At 39.4% G+C, this 20724-nt stretch overlaps 2 protein-coding genes across 2 annotated transcripts; both read right to left on the bottom strand.

Moving 5' to 3' along the window:
• Positions 1 to 14370: 14370 nt before the first annotated feature.
• On the bottom strand, positions 14371 to 14934 carry LOC130990581 (uncharacterized). The gene has a single exon (XM_057914803.1). The coding sequence runs from the start codon at positions 14932 to 14934 to the stop codon at positions 14371 to 14373; it is 564 nt and encodes a 187-aa protein (XP_057770786.1).
• A 3113-nt stretch (positions 14935 to 18047) lies between these two features.
• LOC130990230 (transcription factor MYBC1-like) lies at positions 18048 to 19405 on the bottom strand. The gene has a single exon (XM_057914459.1). It carries the CDS (start codon positions 19116 to 19118, stop codon positions 18312 to 18314), a length of 807 nt encoding a protein of 268 aa, XP_057770442.1. The 5' UTR covers positions 19119 to 19405; the 3' UTR covers positions 18048 to 18311.
• Positions 19406 to 20724: the final 1319 nt, after the last annotated feature.

The raw sequence follows: 20724 nt of genomic DNA, 5'->3' as shown, positions 1-20724 counted from the left end.
TATTGACAGGCCATATTAGCCTGAAATTTGGCCGGAATTTGAATTAGTAGCAAAATCAGATAAAATCAAAAGTTTAGTAATTATCACGTCACAGTTCAAAGTTTGTATGCAAAATCAGAATTGGATGAAAGTTCAGTATTTTATGGGCAATTAACCCTAGTATATATATATATATATATATATATATATATAATATAGCTTTTGGAAAAAAAAATTGTGGAGGCATATAACAGTGAAAAATCTTCTCCACATATTTCTGATCGAAGCAAAAGATCACTTGAAACTCGCATGCAAGTCATTATGAGTATCTAAATCCAAGTGGAGCTTCTGAAAAAGATATCGTAAGTAGTTATTTATGTTAACATTTGATTTAATTATTTATTTTTCTTACTATTTCTAACATATGTAATTTATTATTCAGTTTCATCCTGCAAAACAATTACGAACGGATGATCCAAGATATAAGAAAGGATTCAAGTTTCACTACTAGAAAAATGGTCTAACACTACACTAAATTTATGACACTTTATAAAAGGTGTCATTATAGATACTCAATCAATACACTAACCTTTTACTACATTTGTATTGAAGGTTAATACTACATCTCATAATAAATGTCATGATATGACTTATTTACTGACACTTCTATTAAATGTCACACAATTTTATTATACACTATATATATAATTTTCGGATAATTACAAAATACATATGCATAGACCTACGCATAAAATAGCTTTTCACAATCATTTTATTTTAATTCTAAAGATGGCTTCAGACCTTGTAGAAAAATATTCAACTATTTAGAACACCTCCAATCAACTTAGACAAAAACATTCCAAAGAGAAAGTGATAAAATAACACTAAAGGTTCTCATTTAATTGTACTTCACAAAGGTCCTCATTTAAATCAAAAACAACATCAGGATCTGTTATCTCACCTGATGGTTTGTCTTCTTTTAGTGTCAATTTAAGTGATGGTAGTGGTAGTGGTTCAAGTCCGACACAACGCCCAGATAATGTAAAAAAAAGCTAAAAATAAAAGAAAAAAAGGTGAAGATATGTCTGGTATTCCAAAAGCAATTGATCAAGAAATAAGAGATTTGAAGAAATAATGGATAACTCATCCACAAAAAAGATTAGATCATGCAACTATAATTACAAAATATGGAAATAAAAAAACAAGCTCTTGCATTTCGTAAGTGGAAGCAGATAATAAAATTTTGATGATAGACATCGACAATACTTTTGATCCCTTTCGATGGGATTACTTCAAGAACAAACAAGAATCATATTGAAAAGGGAAGACAGTTCATGTTCAAGCAATGCTTTCAACATGTTTGGTGATGAATATCAAAATTTTGGCAGATCTAGAAGTGATGCTAGATGATCTGAAGGTGATCTTGGACCTTACTAGAATTTGATAATTTAATGTTACTGTATTTCTATTTCTTATAATTTATGTTATGATATTTTTGTGTTGTTGTAATTTTATTATTATCGCAATTTTATAGTATCATCACATTTTTATGATGTTGCAATTTAAAAATTTTATATAATGTCTTTTATAATTTAAACACAAGGATTTAAACATAATAATATAAAAAATAAAAAAACATATTGTACACATAAAACTAGATAAATAACGAGCATTTCATTTGAATAACAAAAAGAAATAATAACAAGAAAACAAAAAGAAAGGCAAACGAAAAGCAAAAATTAAAATTAAAACTAAACTTACTGTAATGAACAATACTCCTACAGATGAAGTGGGGTACTGTTCACAAATTCGAAAATATGGCGAAAACTAAAGTGTTGTTGCAGAGGGCTATGCACTGCAAAGTGGCGTTTTACTCTAAAGTAACGTGCCGCTGCAGTTGCTCTAATAGAACCCCATTGGGAGCTCTATAGAGGTGTGCCCCATTTATAGCCACCCTCTCCACAATGGGAGATTTTATAGATTTTATTTTTTTTAAGTAATGTATTTAAAAATTGAAATAAATATCAAATTTTAAAATAAAAATTTCATTGAATTTAAATTCAAAAATTATACTCTTCTTTTGGACACGAGAATTCAGGAGAGTTAAATTAAAGAGTAAAATGTATTAGCCCAAATATTTAATACATTTAATTAAACTTTTTTAATTCTTCTTTTTCTCTCTCCTTTCCTTTCTCTCTCATTTCTTTTCTCAATTTCTCACAACCTCTCTGCCGCCCTTTTCAATCCTCTAGCTTCACTCCTCCATTCTTCTCTCTCCTCTCTTTCCCTCATACATTCTTCTCCCTCATCTCTTTCCATTCTCCGCCTTCACAACCTCTCTGTCGATTGCATTTATTCCCTTCGCGGACTATGACAGAGGAGTAAGGTAAAATTGAAAATGGAAGAAAGGACGGAAGAAGGCAGCGGCTGCTTCGCCGTCTCTGAGGAAGGAAGCGGCGCTGTGTAGGGTGTGTTAGAACATGGTATAGATGTATTATATTGTGTATAAGAACCGAGAGAATATTGAGGGCTGAAAAGATTGTATTGTATTGCTTGCATTTACTGTGAATTACATCCACCCTTTATAGGGTTTAGAATAGGATTATACATGGAAAGTAAATAAAGAGAAACAATAATTAAGGATCTTGATTGAAGATTGATCCTTGATTACAGCTAATGATCTTCTTTCCTTTAATACTTTCAACATTTCCCCTCAAGTTGAGTGACGGGGTTTTCGATACTCAACTTGTCAAGAACTTCTGCAAAGCTCTTGGAGTTCACGGCTTTGGTTAGGATGTCAGCGAGTTGGTCTTCAGATCGTACAAATGGTAATGCCACGATACCGCCTTCGATCTTTTCTTTGATAAAGTGCCTATCAACTTCGACATGTTTCGTTCTGTCATGTTGATGAGGAGTAAAATATGCGTAAGGTAAACTGGACAGCACATGAGTCGTCAGCGTTGGGAACAAAGGTAGGAAAAAGAACCTGGATAGTGTTCTTCGGAGGAAAGCATGAGAGGCAGGAACTTCGGGGCCATTTAGGGAGGATTTGAACGCCGTGGGCGTCAGGGCTGATATAACCCGAGAGGAGGAAAGCAAGTTAGAAGGTCAGATCTGGAATAAAGTACCGAAAGGGCGACACCAAGACTCGGGCAGGGCTGACATAGTTCGGAAGAGAGCTTCAAAGCTGGCGGACGCCCGCAACGCTGGGAAAGACTGAAGGCACAATTGACTGACAATAACCTAGAAGATTCTTCCTAACCACCGGGGTCACTATCAGCTGCGTAATTACTAGTTTACCCCTGACGTAGGCCTCTATAAATAGAAGATATGTTGGTCATTATAAACACATGCTATTCAAATACTAATACGATAGCTTCTCTCTCGCTTTAACGGCTCTCGTCATTTTCTCTCGATTCACTAACACACTACAGGTGAATCATCCTCCTCATAATTAAATGGTGAAATTATCGAACTCATCACATGTTGAACAAGATTCTCTGATATACTGATGGCAGCTTTGTTGTCGCAGAACATCTGGCATGTCTTTGTTGGATGAAGGCCCATTTCTATTAATAGTCTTCTTAACCAAAGGACTTCAGTTAGACCACTCTTGATTCCTCTAAGCTCCGCTTCCGCACTTGAGAGAGCCACCACCTTTTATTTTTTACTTCTCCATGAGACAATATTACCTCCAATAAAAGCAAAGTATCCGGCTGTAGATTTTCAATCAACTGGATTTTCAGCCCAATCAGCATCAGTGTAGGCTTGTATCTCTAGATGTACAGTCTTTTTAAACTACAATCCATAGTCAAAAGTTTCCTTCAAATATCACACAATTCTGAGCGCAGCTTCCAAGTGGTCAGCTTGTGGTTGGTGCATAAATTGACTCACAACACCAACAGCATAGGCGATATCAGGTCGTGTATGAGAAAGATAGATGAGTTTCCCTACTAGACGCTGATATTGTCCTCGATCAGCTAACTCAGCCCCATTCACAATTTGCAGCCCATGATTTACAGCAATGGACGTTTCTGCTGGCTTGCAATCCAACATTCCTATCTCAGCTAGAAGATCTAGAGTATACTTCTTCTGGTTGATGAAAATCCCCTTCTTTGATCTAAGTACTTCAATTTCGAGGAAGTACTTTACTTTTCCCAAATCCTTCATTTCAAATTTTTTGAACAGATTTTCTTTCAACTTCTTGATTTCTTCTAAGTCATCTCCTGTTATGATCATGTCATCCACATAAATAACCAAACAGGAAATAAGGTCACCTTGTTTCTTTAGAAATAAGGTGTGATCTGAATTGCTCTGCTGGTATCCAAACTTCTTCATAGTTGTGGTAAATCTCCCAAACCATGCTTTGGGAGACTGTTTGAGTCCATATAGGGTTTTCTTCAATCTGCAAACCTCACCATCTTCAAATTCATCTGAGAAACCTGGGGTACTTCCATGTAGACCTCCGATCACTAATTTATTAGCAATTAAAACTGCAACTAACACAACGCAATTGTAGTAATAAATAGCAACCAAGTATCGTATCCTCAGGGACTGATAAACGAAAAGACTCTAGGTACTCCCAATTTAAACCATCACAGTATCCAGGTAATCGATATAGGCAGAAGATTTAATCAAAACTAAATTGCAACAAAAAGCAAATAAAATTCATATAAAGAAATCAAATAATAAAGCAACTGATCCTAGGTTAGTAAAGTCGTTAACTAAATCCACACAATCAACCTATTAATCCTATTTACCAGTTTAATCCAATTATGATGAGAGATCACGCATTTGATCAATTACTCTCGTCAGAGCAGCAAAGGTCGTAGATTAATAAATTATCTATCTCTGTCAGGTCTCAAGATAATCTACTAACTCCCAATAGCTCCTAAGAATGGCTCTCTATGATCCACCTGTCTCCGTCAGGTCTCAAGGTTAAAATCATATCATACATTCCTGAATCCGCTAAACAGTTATCTCCGTCAGGTCTCAATCTGAATAGCTACACATGCAAATTATTGGTCAGATAATCCACAAGAATTCAAGCACCAGAAATTATGAATCATAAACTGGAAGGCAAATAGATATTAACAAATTGATCACACGAATCTAATTAAGTATTTACAAACCCTAGAATCAGATAAAGAAATTAGCCAGACATAGCAAAAGAAAATATAAACCTAATTAAAAAGACAGCAATTGAAAGAACTCAATTATATAAAACTGAAAGAATGATCTTGAATCTTCAATCCTTGCAGAAATCCAATCAAAGCTCTAAAAACTGGAAAACAATGAAAATTAAAAGCTATAGAACTGAAAACTAAAGTTGGGAATCCTAAATAGGTCAAAAGAAGACCTATAAACAGGCACAGGAGATAAATACAGTGTAGAACTCGAAAATAATGAGAAAATTCAAAAATCCCGCAAAGTCCCGAAAATTCAGAAATTCCAGTCGGGCACTATTCATTGTTGCGCGCAATTTTCTTGTTCTGGCCCATATCTTCCTCATCCGAACTCGGATTTTTGAGCCGTTTGCGCCTACGAACTCGTATCGAGACGAACTACAACTTTCATTAAGACCAATAGTCCAAATTCGAACTACATGTTTTTGTAAAATTCATCAAAGTACGAGCAAGTATCATATTTCACAAGATAAAGCAATTTAAGCACAAAATAATCATCAAACACTCAATTCCTTATAAAATTAACATCATAAGAACATTAAAAACCATAGAAACATGAGTGTTATCAACCTCTCTTTCTTCTTCTAATTCCCCATGAAGAAAAGCATTTGTAACATCAAACTGATGAAGATCTCAATCCTTGTTAGCAGCGATAGAGAGAAGAGCTCTGACAGTGTTCATTTTTGCAACAGGTGAGAAGGTCTCTGCATAATCTATCATATATGTCTGTGTGTACCTTTCTGCAACAAGTCGAGCTTTGTACCGTTCAATAGACCCGTCTGGTTTTCGTTTAATTGTGAAAACCCATCTGCATCCTACATGCTTCTTCCCATTTGACAACCTGCATTTTTCCGTATAATCTATCATGTATGTCTGTGTGTACCTTTTTCTGTTGGATTCGCTTCCGGACCTGGCATTGGTAACCAACTTAGTAAATCGATCTCACTTTCTTTCTCACTTTCCCCCTGACTGTTAAGGTGGTTATCATAAAAGTACTCGGTTTCGAGAAAATTGCAGTTCATGGTTGTTAAGACTTGACGAGTGGGTTTTGGGATTGTAACACCTGTACCCTTTTTGGTTTACCGCATAACCAATAAACACCACTTAATAGCACAAGGAGAGAGTTTAGTTCTTTCATGTTTGGGAATATGAACAAATACAGAGCAACCAAAAATCCGAGGTTGAAGAGTAAGGGCGAGAGGTACAGCGGCAAGAGTGGACAATTTTTGTAACGGAGTTTGAAGCTGAAGAGTTCTAGTAGGAAGGTGATTTATAAGATAAACAGAGGTAGTAACAGCTTTAGGCCAAAAATGGGTGGGTACATGAGACTCAAGCATCATAGCACTGGTCATATCAAGGAGAATTCGATTCTTTCGTTCGGCAACACCATTTTTTTCGGGAGTGTGGGGACAAATGGTTTGATAGATTATCCATTTTTGTTGGTAAAGGTTTTTCATGGAATTATTGACAACTTCCCCTCTCCCCATTATCGGTTCTAAGGGTTTGGATATTTTTTTAAAATTGAGTTTGGACCATGATATAAAAATGAGTAAATTTTTCAAAAATCTGAGACTTGTGTTTGAGAAAATATACCCATGTCATCCTAGTGCAATCATCAATTAAAAACAGAAAATATTTAAAACCCTGACCCCCCGCAACAGTGTTCGCTAATTTCTTTACACGCCGCAAGTGCACGGGTGTAATTGTGTATAGAGGCAAACAAGGTCGAATCTACAAAGACCAATTAAAATTAGTTCCTATACTAGATTACTATTCTCTATCTGGAAAACCGGAAAGATGAGTTTTTGTTTTTAAACTAAAAAATAACCAACAGGAAAATAAATAAATCAAGCTGCGAAATAGAGAAACAGATATGGGAAGAATTTCCCAAGTCAAAGGTTTCAACAGATTCTCATAACTAACAAGTTCAATTCAATCATCAAGATGATTCCTAAGGCAATCTCAAAACTAGTCTATACCCACTCTCGTGGCATACAAACCGTTGATTACATGCAAAACTACCGTCTCCGGATCGCACTTCTAACATGAAACTCCTAAAAGCTCCTAGGATTAGCGCCCTCACAAATATCAATTCCCTTTAGAATTAAAATAGATGTGTTCTATGATCTTAGTTTAGGTAATAATTATCATCTCTCGATATCAAATTAAAACCTATGATTATGCTAAATTGGTGATCAAGCAATAAAGCAAACAATAAAAACAAGAACATAAAAAGGAATAACAATCTCGATTGATTGAATCAAATAGTTAGAAATTCAAATCATGTTCACTCTCTAAACCCTGGAAAAAGGGATTCTAGCCACACATAGACATATGAACTAGAATCAAAGTCCTAATAAAACAGGAAAGCGTTCAACAATAAAAACCGTAGTAAAATCGAGAATCTTCAGTTCTTGCTCTGGCTCCGTTCTCCGTCTCTCACAGCTCCAAAAGATAGAAAATATGACAAAAAGGTGATAAAAGGTCCCTTCAATATGTTTCTGGGGAGTATTTATATGTCCTAGGTCTTGTAGCTCTAAAAAATACCCAAAATCGCGTAAACAAGTAAAAATCCAGAAATTTGGGTGGAAAAACGGCGTCTCACCCGGCCGCATGGTGTGCCCGCATGACGAAACAGAACTCCTGATAACTTTGTGCAGTGATTTTGTTTTGGCTCGTTCTCCCTCGTCCGAACTCTGATTTACGATCCGTTTGCGCTCACGAACTCGTCTCTTCGAGTACTTTTCTCCAATATCATCAAAATCATCCCAATTCAAGTCCAAAACCTGTAAAAATAGCCCAAACACGGACAAGTAGTCTATTCTACAAAAATATGCAATTTAAACAATAGACAACTCAACTACTCAATAAGAAACGCCCAAAACACTAAAGAGTAACACGATATAGGAGTGAAAAATGCATGTAAATCAAACAGGTGATGGTCCCCAAACATCATAGTGTACTGAAGAAAAAATAGAGTCAACTTGTGTATCATTTGGTTTAAGAAGATAATGTCTCATTTGGTACTAATTTAGGAAATAAAATCTTAAGATGACCCGTGGAAGGATGCCCTAATCGTCGATGCCAAAGCCAGGCTTCCTGGTCTGCAGTTCTGTGAGCCAGCATTACCTTGCCTTGTTGAGCTATCTCATCCACATAGTACAATCTATTTCGCTCAGTGCCACGCCCAATAATCTTTCCCGTCCTGATATCCTGAAGAAAACAGAAGTGAGGATGCATCAACATGGTACAGTTGAGTTCTTTTGTAACATGGCTAAAAGACATTAATTTATGAGAAAGAGACGGAACGCATAGACAATTGGAAAGCCGTAAAGTAGGAGAATTTTCTATAGCTTCGGCTCCCTCAATTGAGTCAAATTGTTAGATCCCGGAAGGTCTGGAATAGGTGTATGGGGGAAATACACCTATAGGCTATTATAAAGCAAAAACAAACAACAACCTTTTGACAGTGAAAGAGTTAAAGAAAACTTTAGAGCAAGGGTTGTAGACTGATACTGAATCTCTTTTCAGTAAAGAGATATCAATTAAGTAAAAGACTTTAACTAATATGCGTTAGGCTTCAGTCTGGTTTGTAAAATAGAAGAGTGTTGAGAATCCTCCTGACTATCCAAAAATATATCAGTCAGACAAATAACACTGGCAGTAGAAAACTTATCTTTTGAAATAGCCTTTGTGAATCAACATGTTGTCAAGATTTAGTTTTACTTTGCAATTAATCAGTTTCAGTTAACAAAAAGATTTTGCACAGATAAGAAAGTAAGAACTGAAAGCGATAAACGACAAAGGAATTTTTATGTGGTTCGGAATCCAATTCCTATGTCCACGGTCAGTTGATCAAACTGACAAACACTCTGGCTTGTGCTTACGGGTGCACATCAAATCTTAACAACTGAAAATTAAATTTCCAGTACCAATACACTGGGTTGGATTTCTCGCTCACTCTTAGCTCGCTGAGACAAAACTATATCTACTCTGCAACTGCTAAGATCTCAAGGAGTCAGAACACTGGTCTGAACTCCTCTCGGCTTAAACATTTTTTTCGATCAGTTGAAAGGAGGTTCGAAAACTTACCAACTAGATCATAGAGAACAAGCTCTCTGTAATCAGTTACTTAGGCTTTGAATATACAATATTTGCCTAAGGTTCTAAGAGAATATGAGTAATTAGTAGTGAACTGATTTTGGCTTTAGGATTTTATTCTTCGATTCAAACTTTGGGTGTCTTTGATTTGCTGAGTAACGAATTTGACAGCGTTTCAGCTTGTGTATTTGAATCCGTGAAGATTGAAGTGTTCCTCGAGCTCTATCCTTTGGAGAGAAATTCAAACTTGGCTGAGGCTTCAATCTTCGAGGTTCCTTGTTTAGTGAGAAACGGCTACTCAGGAATAGGAGATACGACGTCTTTGAAAAGGTAATCACCAAAAAGGAATGCTCTGCAGAGAAAGGACGATCCTCTGAATCTCTGCATTTAATGCGGCTGTACTTGGGAGTGTGTTGCTTCCTTTTAACTCTGGAGGTTCAGTCTGAGGAAGAAGTTTAACTGATACTTGACTTTAGTATCAGTCCGCTAAATCCACGTGGCCTGCATTAGTGAATCAGTCATAACTGATCCTTCAGTTGAGCAACACATTTGGTCAAACATCCGTATTTGACTTTGCCTTTAATCGCTACATCAGTTGAGTTCTTCAGTCTTCAGTCTTCAGTCCCCCGATCTTCGGTCTTCAGTCTTCAGAACACTAACTAAACTAAAAAAAGAACTCCAACACTTAAGTTCGAAAGGTTCTAGTCTATTACAAAGAAAACTTAACGATTTTGGTATCATCAAAACTAGGGCAAGGATATTTCACTAAGTTCCCAACACAAATCACCACTGATAGTTTGAACATGTGTTCTAAAAGATTTTGATGACTCAAGTATATCAGATTTGTCAAAAGTCATCGTATCTGTGGCCCCACAATCAAAAATCCATCCCCTATCCCTATCATTTTTATCACCTAATGTTCGGTATGCGATAGAGACATTTAAGGGATTTTTATATAATGCAAGGTCAGTTTTAGGATTATGCAAAACTTGAGGGTGACTTTGTACAAAATGAGGTCTTTTCTGTAATTTATCCGGAATTGAGGGTTTAACTTGCAAATAAGTAAGAGATGAAGGGTTTTAGTGGAAAACCACCAAACCCTATACCTGATTCCTCTTTTTGTTCCTCAATACCCGCCGCTCTCCCTCTTACACCCGCCGCTCCCTTTCTCTCATCTGTCTGTTGGCCACTCACCGCCACCGCTGATCCGGCCATCACCTGGCCATCCACCCCAATCGTCGTCTTTCCCTTCAAGGTTTTATGGTTGTCTTTCCACCAATTGGGATATCCGACGAGTTGGAAGCACATCTTCTTGGTATGCTTCTGCATTCCACAGTGAGTGCAGTGAAGCTTCGATTTGTCCATTTTCTTTCGCGATGATGGGTTTCCAGAGCGATTTTGAGGTGGTCCCCTGGCAGCAGTTGGCTGTTGGTATCTTTCGGGCCGAGAAAAGGTATGATAAGCAGCGGCTCCTATTTTTCCCGATGATGTATTGTCAGAGTTGGCGGGGTTGGTTGCCGATTGCAGGATGTGTAGTCCGGTGGCCTTCCTCCTCACTTTTAAGAATGCCGACTCGGCTGAGGGAACAGGGTTTCCTTAAGGATATCCCGCCGAATACAATCATATTTGGCATCTAATCCAGAGAGAAATTGGTATAATCGACGATTTGCGAACAACTTTCGATACTTGTTGGTTCTTCCTTCTTCACAGCAGCCGAGGGGATTTGGCTCTCTTCGGTCGATGGTGAGTCATATGGCTTGTAATTCATTCCAGTAATCTTCCAATTTAAGTTACCCTTGATTAACTTTGTTGGCTTTTACTTCCAAATCGTAGATTTGGAATGAGTCTGCTCCATTCCCGTAAGCAATTGCCAGGCTATCCTACACGGCCTTGGCTGTTTGATGTTGGGCAAAATTAGTCACTAATCTCCCCTCCATATTTTGTATGAGCCAAGAGAACACTGATATATCTGATTCTTCCCATTTGTAGTAGTTTGAATCTGTTTCTTTCGGTGGTGGTGGACTGGTGGTGGTTGTCCAGTAATGTGGCTGGATTTGCCCATGCTCCCTATAACTACCCTCATGAGGCGAGCCCGCAGTGGATAGTTGTTTTCGTCTAGTTTGAATCCGAGCGTAACATTGTCGGAGTTTCGCACTAGATTTGCAATCTGTAGAGTCAATTCATTTGATGCTGTTGAGTTGGTGGTTTGGATCTCTCCTGACATTCTGTGTTGTTTTTTTCAGGAAAGAAGAAAAGAATAAGGCTACTGCCTTGATCGGTTCAGAAAGGCTCAGAAAAGTTTTTTTCTTTTTTTTGTGGAATGATGATGATCTAGTTTTGAGTTCCTAGGATCATCCCTGCTCTGATACCATGTTAGAACATTGTATACACATAGTATATTGTGTATAAGAACTGAGAGAAAATTGAGGGCTGAAAAGATTGTATTGTATTGTATTGCTTGCATTTACCGTGAATTACATCCACCCTTTATAGAAGAGGATTATACATGGAAAGTAAATAAAGAGAAACAATACTCAAGGATCTTGATTAGAGATTGATCCTTGATTACAGCTAATGATCTTCGTTCCTTTAATACTTTCAACAGGGTGGCGACAATACCTAGATCTGAGAGAAGTCGGGATGTAGGGCTAGGGTTTGGGGCGATGGTGGTCGTACGATGGCTGCTGCCATCGGAGAGAGAGATAGGTCGAGGGAGCTCGGGCGCTAACTTCATCGAATGTGGAGTCGCAGCGGCGGATCTGGTTGGTGTGTGTACTGTGGTTTCTGAAGGGCGGCGGGAATTGCGTGTTTGCTGAGTTTTTGAGAAAAAGCAAGATAGGTCGAATGAGATGAGGGTTCAAGCAACGGGGGCCTCAACGTCGTCGAGTTGGTATTTCTTCGACGAATGATGGAGCTGGTGTTGCTCCAGTGCTGGTGGTTGGACGGATCTTGGTGGCAGAGGAAGTCATGAGAGGGGGGCTCATTTGGGTGGGGGTGGCCACCGCCGCCAACATCCTCTTTTCTTCTTCCCTCTGCTACGCCACCGGCCACCACCGCCATGGCCGAGAAGCTATGACGGCTGTGTGAAGAGAGAGAGAGATCCATGGCTGCTGTGTGAAGAGAGATAGTGCCATGGTTGTTGTGTGAAGATAGATAGATAGAAATGTGTATATGAGCTTTAATTAATGTTAATTCACTAATTTAATTAACAGTTAATTAAACCCTAATTTTTGCTAAAAATAAAAATGTGACAAAAATATTGGGACAATCCAATAAGGAAAGTGTGTCTTAAATAATGGGACGGATGAAGTAATATTTAAAAAGAATTAAAATAATTAAAAATTAAAATTACAATAATTAAAAAAATTATAAATTGAATCCCCGACATTTTGCGATCTCCTCACACATTGCCTTGTGAATGCCTAGTTGAATCGGTCTCATTTGCAATGTGTCGAAGAAAATAATTTGGACATCGCCTAGTTTGTACTGAGTCTTATTGCAATCGTCAAGCTTCTCGAGAGCTTTTTCCATTATGTTGACGTACTTCCCCTGCGTCTTGGGCTTGTTGAGTGATTTGGTCATTACTCATGCCACTCCCCCAAGTAGCTCGACATTTTTCGTATGTGGCCTCCTACCTTCACGTCATTTTGCACATGTTGGAAGTGTGACTTGATTTGTTTGTTGTCGCGCGCCGAGCTGTTGGAAGGACAACCTTCGTTGAAGCCCCTTGTGATTTCTCCCCATTAAACGAGTGTCTTTTTATAGACACCTTTAATAGCGTTGTGGATCGCTTCGGCCCATAGTGAGCACATTAGTTCGGTCTTCGGCGCGTGACTTTGTCATCTTGGGGAGCAAAGAAATATGGTGATATCGTCATCTTGAATGAATTGAGTTTCATTTAAGTTGATAGCCTCAAAACCTTGAGGGTTGAATGCGTTGGAAACTTGAGAAAACAGTGAATAGCCGAGAGGAGAAGAAATTGAGATCAGTGGCGAATTTGGTTGATTGGAGAACCAATTGTTGAAGTCACGTCCCATTTTTTGAAAAAAACAATGTACAAGAACAAAACTTAAATTGGAAGAAGAAGAAGAAACAAAGAAATATAGATTGAAATGTGGTGTAAAAATGAATATAAGTAGCAGTGTTTATACTCTTTTCCATTAATACGAGTTTTTCCTATTGGGTTTCGCCATTAAGGTTTTGATTAGTCTCAGTCCTTAGAGCATCCACAATAGAGAGCCAAGGTGGGCTCTTAAATGTGGTCCCCACCATTTAAAAGCCCACCCCTTGGCTCTCTAGTTTATATTTTCATTTTATATTTACTTTTATTGTTGTTTTTAATTTAAATTAACAACTTAAAATTCATTAATATTAAAAACCTAAACATTAAATTAAAAAAAATGATAAACATTAAAATATTACATTAATTTCGATAAATTAAATCTACGAATTATGGGTCGACGGGACCAAAACGTGCCCATAGATGCTCGACTAAATCATCGCGGAGGCGAGCGTGCATTCGACTGTCCTTCAAGCTTGCGCTCCGGGCCATATAGGCGGTGAATTTCGGTGGTGCTCTGGTATTGAATTGTGTTTGAGGAATGTTACTTGATCCCTCACCGGCGTCTCCATCCCAAGTTGCTGCAATCTTTCTTTCATCCTCGATTATCATATTATGCAATATGATGCACGTAAACATGATAGCGCTCATATGCTCCTACTTCCATAAGCGAGACGATCCTTTAATGATACCCCAACGAGCTTGAAGGACGCCAAAAGCTCGTTCCACATCTTTCCTTGCAGCTTCTTGCATTAGTTTGAACCTCCGGTTCTTCTCGTCGCTTGGATATTGGAAGCTTTTGACGAATACCGGCCAGTCCGGATAGATGTCGTCAGTTAAGTAGTAGCCTCTAGTGTGGTGAGCATTGTTGGCTACAAAGGCCACCGCTGCTTCATTGCCCAATAAAATGTCATTGAACAACGTGGACTGGTGGAGCACGTTAATGTCGTTGTTTAAGCCAGCGACTCCGAAGAAGGCGTGCCAGATCCACAGATCTTGTAAAGCAACGGCCTCTAGTATAATCGTAGGCTCGCCTTGATCCCCTCAAGTGTACGTGCCGTGCCAAGCCACTGGACAATTCTTCCATGCCCAGTGCATGAAGTCTAGTCTCCCCAACATTCCCGGGAACCCATGTCTGGCTTCGTTCATTACAGTGAGTCGTTGAACGTCGACAGTTGTTGGCCTCCTCAAATAAACGCCGCTAAAAATACGAACAACGGCTTTACAAAATTTCTTCAAGCACGCCAACGCTATCATTTCTCCTATATGGAGATATTCATCACAACAATCAGCAGCAGTGCCGTATGCCAATTGCCAAATCGCGGCTGTGCATTTCTGGATCGGTGAGAAGCCAATGCGGCCACAAGCATCGGGATGTTGTTGGAAGTAAAGATCGACTTCTAGTGCATTCACAATGCGTAGAAATAACGCCCGACTCATACATAAATGACGTCGGAAAAATTGCGGCCCACAAACTGCATCGGGAGCAAAATAATCCCGATGGAAGCGCTCGCCACCACCTTCACGATCACGGAGAACAAGAACAACTTTACGCTTCTTCTTCGGTAGATGAGGAGGATTGAAACGATAATAACTCGCTACTTGCATGAAATTAACTGTGCATCTCATAAAAATAAATCAGGATGTTGGGTAGGATCGGGACGAGGAGGAAGTTGTGCAGGATCGACCGCAAATTCTTCGTCGGACGAAGAATTGTTGGATGATGACATTTTTTTTAAGAAGAAAAGGAATAGAAAGAAGTGGGATATATGAATGAATGGATGAATGGGGGTATATATAGATGGGAATTGAAATAATTAAACAAAAAAAATGAAAAAGGTGCAAACAGTCGTTGAGAAACGGCTGCTCACCAACCGTACATTGCAACGGTCGAATTTTTTATTTTTTTATTTTTAATTATCCGCCGCATTAAAAAATGGGCGGTGGCAACACGCGCTGCCTCTGAGCCCGGAGTGCAGGAGCGCAACGGATGCGCGCACCGCTAGTGTGGCAACGGGGGAGGGCGCAGAGCAGGGGGGCTCGATGCGGTTTCCGAGCCCCCATTGTTGATGCTCTTAGTCTGCTCTTTTGTGCTTTCAAATATTTTCTTAATTTTTTTTCTTTTATAAAACTGTTAATTTATTATGTATAAGAGAAACAAAATATGTGAGAGAGAGATGCAAACCAACGACTCTTTCTAACAAAACAGATTTTTTTTTAAAAAGTTGAAAAAATGCTAAGAGGAGATTTAATTTTCTTTTTTAATATGCACGCGCCATACACAAAACATATCACGCCAGACTCGTTCCACCGCACCATCTGTGAAGCCGGGGCTCGCCTAGAGCGGGCTCGAGCCGCTCCGTACTCAATTCCATCAATTTTAAGTTTTAAGTTGGCCTTGGCTGCTGCCTTCTTCCGCGTAACACATAGTTAGCCTCTACTCACCCTTTCCGCATTACATTTATCTCATTTTCAAGTTTCCGACATCAATTCCATCCATTTTAAGTTCAAACACCTAAAACACTACAATCCATAAATCAAGTGAGTCCACACGCCAAAAATAACCGGAAAATGACATATAAAATTATTAACAATAACAACTTTACGATCACGGAGAACAAGAACAACTTTACGCTTCTTCTTCGGTAGATGAGGAGGATCGAAACGATAAGAACTCGCTACTTGCATGAAATTAACTGCGCATCTCATAAAAACAAATCAGGATGTTGGGTAGGATCGGGACGAGGAGGAAGTTGTGCAGGATCGACCGCAAATTCTTCGTCGGATGAAGAATTTGTGGAAGAATTTGAAGAATTGTTGGATGATGACATTTTTTTAAGAAGAAAATGAATAGAAAGAAGTGAGTGGGAAGTATGAATGAATGGATGAATGGGGGTATATATAGATGAGAATTGAAATAATTAAACAAAAAAAAAATGAAAAAGGTGCAAACAGTCGTTGAGAAATGGCTGCTCACCAACCGTACATTGCAACGGTCGAATTTTTGATTTTTTTTTTTTAATTATCCGCCGCATTAAAAAATGGGCGGTGGCAACACGCGCTGCCTCTGAGCCCGGAGTGCAGGAGCGCAACGGATGCGCGCACCGCTAGTGTGGCAACGGGGGAGGGCGCAGAGCAGGGGGAACTCGATGCGGTTTCCGAGCCCCCATTGCTGATGCTCTTAGTCTGCTCTTTTGTGCTTTCAAAGATTTTCTTAATTTTTTTTCTTTTATAAAACTGTTAATTTATTATGTATAAGAGAAACAAAATATGTGAGAGAGAGAGAGATGCAAACCAACGACTCTTTCTAACAAAACAGATTTTTAAAAAAAAAGTTGAAAAAATGCTAACAGGAGATTTAATTTTCTTTTTCAATATGCACGCGCCATACACAAAACATATCACGCCAGACTCGTTCCACCGCACCATCTGTGAAGCCGGGGCTCGCCTAGAGCGGGCTCGAGCCGCTCCGTACTCAATTCCATCAATTTTAAGTTGGCCTTGGCTGCTGCCTTCTTCCGCGTAACACATAGTTAGTCTCTACTCACCCTTTCCGCATTACATTTATCTCCTTTTCAAGTTTCCGACATCAATTCCATCCATTTTAAGTTCAAACACCTAAAACACTACAATCCATAAATCAAGTGAGTCCACACGCCAAAAATAACCGGAAAATGACATATAAAATTATTAACACCCTCCTTAAAGGTCTTACAAAATATTATTTCAAGATTTTAGGATCATATCGATGTCTTGTTGAATTAACAATTAGTCGTAGATTACGGTTTGAAAGAGCTTGAATAGCCAAAGATTATTTGCCTAAAAAAAGACTCAGAAATCTTGTTGAATTAAACTTTGATTTGATCGTTGACCAATTTTACCTTTGTATTTTTTATTTTTTATTTTTGTGAAAAAGAACTTAAAACGTGTGAAGAGCGTTGGGTTTTATTATAAACCTCATTCTACATACTTTTTTTACATTTGATATATTTGGATTTTTGATAAGCAAACACATGCATATGTTGAATAAAATTATTCACATCCCCCGCGTTGGTAAATTTGTGTGTCATCCATCACTTTTGCTTTTATATTACTCTCTCGTCTTACCTATCTTAAATACCCTTTTCTTTTTAAGCGTTTCACTTATTTTAAGATATTTCCTTATTTGATAAAAGTTTTACTCTTTATTCATTTTTTCATTTTTTTCATTTACACACAAAACACTACTTTCTTAATTCTCGTGCCCAAAAAAATAGTAACCGAGACGGAGGGAATGCATTTGATAAATTCCTAAGCAATAAATCTCAACACTATCATTTACCACAAAATCTGTGTGGTGCTTCATGAACCTCATCAATACGTTCTCGCGCAACAAACCTAGTGTAGGCATCGAACAAATCAAGACTCGTATTTCACTATCACTAAAGCACAGTAGCAATAGAGTTTACTCACAGCCATAGATCATCGATTCATCATCTACATCCAGTGTTGTTGATATCAATTTACCAAATCTATCTTGCACCAATTTACAAGCTGGATTTTGATCGAGTTTAAAACAGAATTGAAGCAGAGAATTATAAGAATTCAAAACTTTTATCAACAACTAATGTCAAGAATCAATCAAGTCTTTCGCAAAACAACATTTTCCAACATATGTAATGAGAAATAACAAGCAACTTTTTCATGCTTTAGTGATTCAACTTTTGTAATAGATTGCTAGCTCAACTGAAATTCTTAGACATCATTGAATTCATCAAACCGAATTATTCACATATTTGAACCTACATTATGCAATACCTAACAATTGAGCACACTAATCAAGTGTGAAATCATTTTTAACAACTCCATCTTTGAAAACCTAAAAATCAACACCAAATTGGCAAGAATAAAAGGCTGTAATTATAGCATCAATCACAAGATTTTTCACAGGGGGCTGAGTTCCACTTAAAAAATAAAAAAAAGGTCCGATAAAATGGACCTATTTCTCAATCATCTCCGGTGGGAAACAAGGTGAGGACTTTCCGGCCACTCGCCGGAGTAGACGACTCCAAATCCTCCACATACGGCGGCAGCCTCTGCACCTGCGGTCTCATGTAAGGGTGATCGAACTGCCCATTCGGCGGCGAGTTCCCGAAATGCCTAAACTGCTGGTGGTGGTGGTGGTGCGGCGGCGCCACCACCGCCATTTGGTGGTGGTGCATTGCCGCAGGCACGAAGGGCAGGAAGTGCTCCGAGCCCGCCCGCCCCACGGGGTGCAGGAAGTGCGGCGGCACGGGCGAGCTCGCGAAGAGGTGGTCGGTGGCGGGGTCCCCGCCGGAGGCGGCGCCGCCGCCGCCGGTGGAGATGCTCTGCATCCGCTTGAGGTAGAGGCGGTACTTCTGCAGGTGGCTGGCGACATTCTCCCTGGTGAGGCCGTCGACGCTCATCAGCTGCATAATCGTCTTAGGCACGGCGTTCTTGATCCCGAGGTGGGCCACCGCGTCCACGAACCGCTTGTGCAGCTGCGGCGTCCACACCAGCCGCGGCCGCTTCAGCGTCCGCGCCGGCTCGTCGGAGGCGCCGCCGCAAGCCGCGGCGGCGCTGACTTCCGGCGAGTCGAACTCGCCGGAGGAGTTCCTGCGAGGGGAGCGCGGCGGCGGCGGGGGCGGCGCGTGGTGGTGGTGGTGGTTGGGGATGTTGAAGGCGAGCGCGAGATCGGGAGTAATTAGGGATTGCGAAAGCGGCATGAGATCCTCCGGCGACGGCAGCTCCTCCTCCCATTTGGAAAACCAGTTGGAATCTTCTTCCCTCATTGATGCTAAAAATTGAATCTTTGAGCTGAAAATTGTGGGAATTAAGAGGTGGTGTTTTTAGGAGATGAGGATCTTGAGGCACAGAGAAATCTTTTTTTAGAGAGAGAAAGAGTGAGCGGTTATGGGTGCGTGGGTGTGTGTGGGGGGACTGGGGAGAGGTGATCGAGGTGGATCTTTGTTTTCTTCTTTTCAGCTTTTATTAAGGTTACTGTTGCTGATGCTTTTCTTCTGATTTTTGTGCGTGTGTGTGTTTTTATTTTCCTATATTTATGGGTTTTTCTTTATCTGTTTATCCTTTTTTCTTTCTTTTTCGCCTATTCTATCTACACCCCGATTTTTCTTTTTTACAATCTTAAGGCCTTGTTTGATACTCCGCTGTCCCATAAACGTGTGCATAATCGTTGCTGACACGAGTTTTAATAAATATTAGGTGAGAGTGTTATAAGTGGAAAAAGAAACCCACTTTTATTAGTGAAAAAAGAGTTCAAAAAAAGAAAATGCACACTCTTATAAGACGTCTCAAAAATATGAAAAAAAAGGTGCACATTCTTATGGAGTGAGGGAGTATTTTATTTAGATAATCTATCAGGTCCGTGATATTGGTTGAGCCCGTAAAAATAATATTATTTACCTTCAGTAAAGGTAAATATCGTCGGGAGTAGGATAACTTATCTTATCCGAATAGTAACCCCCCGTTACTTTTGCACGGATACTTTTATCATCTCATCGGATAGCTCATCTCCTTAGAAAATATTAATAACAGACTAACAGTGGCAGTGGTTGAAAGAATAGTTGGTGTGGAGCAGTGATAACAGTCGGATTGAGCATGGCAATAGTGCGATTGTGGTGATGGAGGTGCAATTGTGCAGCGGGGGCGGTTATTGTTATGGCCGCGATATTTGGGAGGAGGGGCCGATGCAAGCTTATCAGGGTAGACGTGTTCTGCTAAGCCGCGACAACAATGGGCAGAGGGCAACAAAGCGACGTTAAGACGATTCCTTTTTTTGGGGGCGGGAGAGGTTGCGCTGAGCTGAGAGGAAGCGTTGGGGGCGGCAGAGTTGACAAGAGACGTTGGAGCTAGGTTGTTCAGTGTTGGGGAGGAGGTAGCGTTCGGGGCGACGGAGTCAACGGGAGACGTGGAATACCTTTGTTCAACCGAGGAAGAAAAGGCTAAAGAAGATTGAAAGATGAGACCTTTCGTAGGAGAGGAAGAGAGGGGATGGGGCGGGGGGGAAACGTGTTCCGCAGACAAAGGAAGGGGTGGGAGGTTAGAACATATGTTACATAAGGTTAAAATGATAATTTATTAATTTAATTTAGAGTTATATATTGTCTATCAAACAAGAATATTAGTTATTTTAAGATTATATCTTGGAGTCAATATATGAAAGTAGTCATTTTTTTTTAGTAAACTTAAAATTTACCCACTCAAATAAAAACTTTAAAAATTACCCACTTTTTATGTTAAATGGTTAAACTGCTCCTAAGATTAAAATTAAAAATTACCCACTCTTAATCCCTATCTCTCTCTTCTCTTCTCGGTCTCTCTCTCTCGCTCTCTCTTCTCTATCCGGCGCCGGTGGCCCGGCGCCTGCTGGTTTTCCGA

The sequence above is a fragment of the Salvia miltiorrhiza genome, chromosome 6 (genome assembly GCF_028751815.1).
Source record: "Salvia miltiorrhiza cultivar Shanhuang (shh) chromosome 6, IMPLAD_Smil_shh, whole genome shotgun sequence".
Classification (NCBI taxonomy): domain Eukaryota; kingdom Viridiplantae; phylum Streptophyta; class Magnoliopsida; order Lamiales; family Lamiaceae; genus Salvia; species Salvia miltiorrhiza.
Note: the sequence above shows the minus strand (reverse complement) of the source record. Positions and strands in the feature narration are given on the sequence as shown.

Excerpts from the sequence above, each read along its gene's own strand:
- LOC130990581 (XM_057914803.1), bottom strand. The coding sequence starts at position 14,934 with ATGCAAGTAGCGAGTTATTATCGTTTCAATCCTCCTCATCTACCGAAG.
- LOC130990230 (XM_057914459.1), bottom strand. The coding sequence starts at position 19,118 with ATGAGGGAAGAAGATTCCAACTGGTTTTCCAAATGGGAGGAGGAGCTG.